The 2,612-nt window shown below is 54.4% G+C and overlaps 1 protein-coding gene across 1 annotated transcript in view; it reads right to left on the bottom strand.

Annotated features, from left to right (window-relative positions):
• Positions 1-2,612, bottom strand: part of ADAMTS17 (ADAM metallopeptidase with thrombospondin type 1 motif 17) — an 86,058-nt gene that overhangs the window by 58,322 nt on the left and 25,124 nt on the right. The window contains exon 7 of the mRNA XM_006771776.2: positions 1,377-1,420. Within this exon, the coding sequence (XP_006771839.2) occupies positions 1,377-1,420 (44 nt within the window). The remainder of the gene's footprint in view (positions 1-1,376; positions 1,421-2,612) is intronic.

Below are 2,612 nucleotides of genomic sequence, written 5' to 3'. Positions count from 1 at the left end.
CTGAGTCGTGGGCATGGGGAAGGACAGCCCCCGCCTGGGCAGCCCTGTCAGCGGACAGAGGTCAGCATGGACTGGTCACCGACAGCCCCAGCCAGACTGAGACAGGTGTCAGCGGTCCCTCTATCAAGGCCAATGTCACACTGACAAGTCTAGTCACTCGTTATGGACAAGGCCCCCAAAGAGGAAGCATGCCTGGGGTCCGACACCTGGCTTGCAGGTCTGTTTAGAGGATGGGCGGAGGACAACCTATAAAGACTCTACAGGTGACACCAATGGCAGCTGTCACCGTTAGCTAGATCTCAAAGGGCCTTAAAGTGCCCTTTGAAGTGGTCATTTTAAGGATTACAAAGATTTTTTTTTTTTTGAGAGCGGAAAGGAGGGGGAGAGTCAGAGAGGGAGAAACATCGATGTGAGAGATACTTCTATTGGTTGCTTCACACATGAGCCCCAACCAGGGCCAGGGATCCAGCCTGCCACCCAGATATGTGCCCTTGACCGGAATCAAACTTAGGACCTTTCAGTCCGCAGGCCGATGCTCTACCCACTGAACCAAACCTGCCAGGGCAAGGATTATGACGATTTAACCAAAATCTCCAGCTTGTACGCGGCAAAGCCAGAGAGAAGGATGGAGATGAGACGCAACGAGGACTCCAAGGGAAGCCCGGGTTTTGAACATGTGAATTCCAGGGCATACACTGCCCAGGCCTCGCCCGTGCTCCTACAGTGCTAAGCACAGAGGGTTCAGGAGTTCGCACTCGGCGGCGCCGTACTGTGACCTCCTCGGGAATAGAGGTTTGGGCGATCGCTGACCTCACTGAAACCCCTCTAGGGGTCGCTGTGAACCTCGCAGTCTATTCTGATCGGGGGGAGGAGAAGGAAGAGGAGGGAGGGAGGGGAAGAAGGAAAATGTGTTTGTCCAGCAGCAAGGGCTGGTGGTAGCGCTGCTATCTGACCTGAAAGCAAAGCCTGCTGCTGGCAGGGCTCACCCTGGTCACACCTCACCCAGGACGCACGGGGAAACCATCTTTGGGCACGAGATCAAACCAGTAAGCTCTGTCTCATGACAATCGCGTTAACTCAGGGGGTCCCCCCGACTCCGGCACTGGTGGCCGAGAGTCTCAGAAACAAATGCGCCCCAAATACAGTCACCTCGGGGTCCCCCCGTGGTCCCTCCCCCAGCTTAACATTTCCTATCTTCCTTATTAACCCTCTGTCTGGACGCCTCCTCCCATAAGAACTGTCAACACTTTTCTGGAAAAATAAGCAGAATAAAGTCAAATGATCCATTTCTATAAGAAAAGAGGCGACGGAAAAGGCAAAAAGTATCAAAGGGGACGTAGCGGCCCCTTCAATTATTATTTTAACTTGAAACTTACCGACGGTGTCACACGGTTCGTCTTTGTGCACGCAGAAATCTGTCCTACAAAGAAAGCGGAACAGCAGTCAGGTGCATGCAGAACCGGGGGCGGGGGGCGTGGCAGGGAAGAGCACACACCGTCCACCCTGAGTCATCCCACCCATCGCGACGTCACTGCTCTACTTGTCACGGGAGACGATGAAGAGTCATGAGCAGCAGGGCTTGCCCATAGCAGCTCATCTTCATTTCCCAGTGCAACCCCCACCTACCCACCCAGGACCCCCCTTTTCCCGCTAAACTCGTCCACACCGAACACTCGGTGGCTGGAGGGCCCCGTTCCAACAGCTGAAAGCATTTGGGGAGAAAACGCGTGCCAAGTCACGGGTCAGAAACAATTACTGGTCAATACGCTCAACCTACAGTGACTTCCCCGAGCGACTCTGCTCGGGCAGCCTCGGGGTTTAGATGCTAGAACCAGAAAGCAGCCAAAGGTCATTCCTTTTCTTAAATATATCTTTTTTTATTTATTTGTTTCAGAAAGGAAGGGTGACTCTGCTCGGGCAGCCTCGGGGTTTAGATGCTGGAACCAGAAAGCACCCAAAGGTCATTCCTTTTCTTAAATATATCTTTATTTATTTATTTATTTCAGAAAGGAAGGGTGAGAGAGAGGCATGGAAACATCAATGATGGGAGAGAATCATGGATCGGCTGCCTCCCGCTCGCCCCCTACCGTGTATCGAGCCCACAACCCATGTGCCCTTGACTGGGAATTGAACCGTGACCTCCTGGTTCATAGGTCGATGCTCAACCCCCTCTGAGGTTAGTGGGCCAGGCTGCTTTAGCTTCTGAGCAACCTCCATTGATTCATGGAGGGTGTGGGGGAGAGGTTTCGGGAAGGACAGACAGACAGGGGAGGAAAGCGATACATAAAGGAGAGACAGAAGGACACGGAGAGAAAGCTGAGAGATAAGAGAGAGAGGCCTGGTGGGGAGGGGCGGGGGCGGGAGGGTGCTCGGAAGGAAGGTCAAAAGCTAGGGCCTGGGAGAGGCCGGGAGGAAGGCCGGAGAGGTGGGAGCTGCTTGGGAGAGGGGGTCCAAAGACCTCCCCATCCACCTAGGCCTGTGCCCCTCTCCACTGTGGGGCCACTTGTGGTCCGGGAAGGGGTGGTTCTGAGCTCCACCCAGTCCCGCTGGGGCAAGGGCAGGAGGAGCGGGTAGAAGAGGGTAAAGGAGGAATAAATGGTGACGGAAGGAGG

The sequence above is a fragment of the Myotis davidii genome, unplaced genomic scaffold, assembly GCF_000327345.1.
Source record: "Myotis davidii unplaced genomic scaffold, ASM32734v1 scaffold164, whole genome shotgun sequence".
In the NCBI taxonomy this organism is placed as follows: domain Eukaryota; kingdom Metazoa; phylum Chordata; class Mammalia; order Chiroptera; family Vespertilionidae; genus Myotis; species Myotis davidii.
Note: the sequence above shows the minus strand (reverse complement) of the source record. Positions and strands in the feature narration are given on the sequence as shown.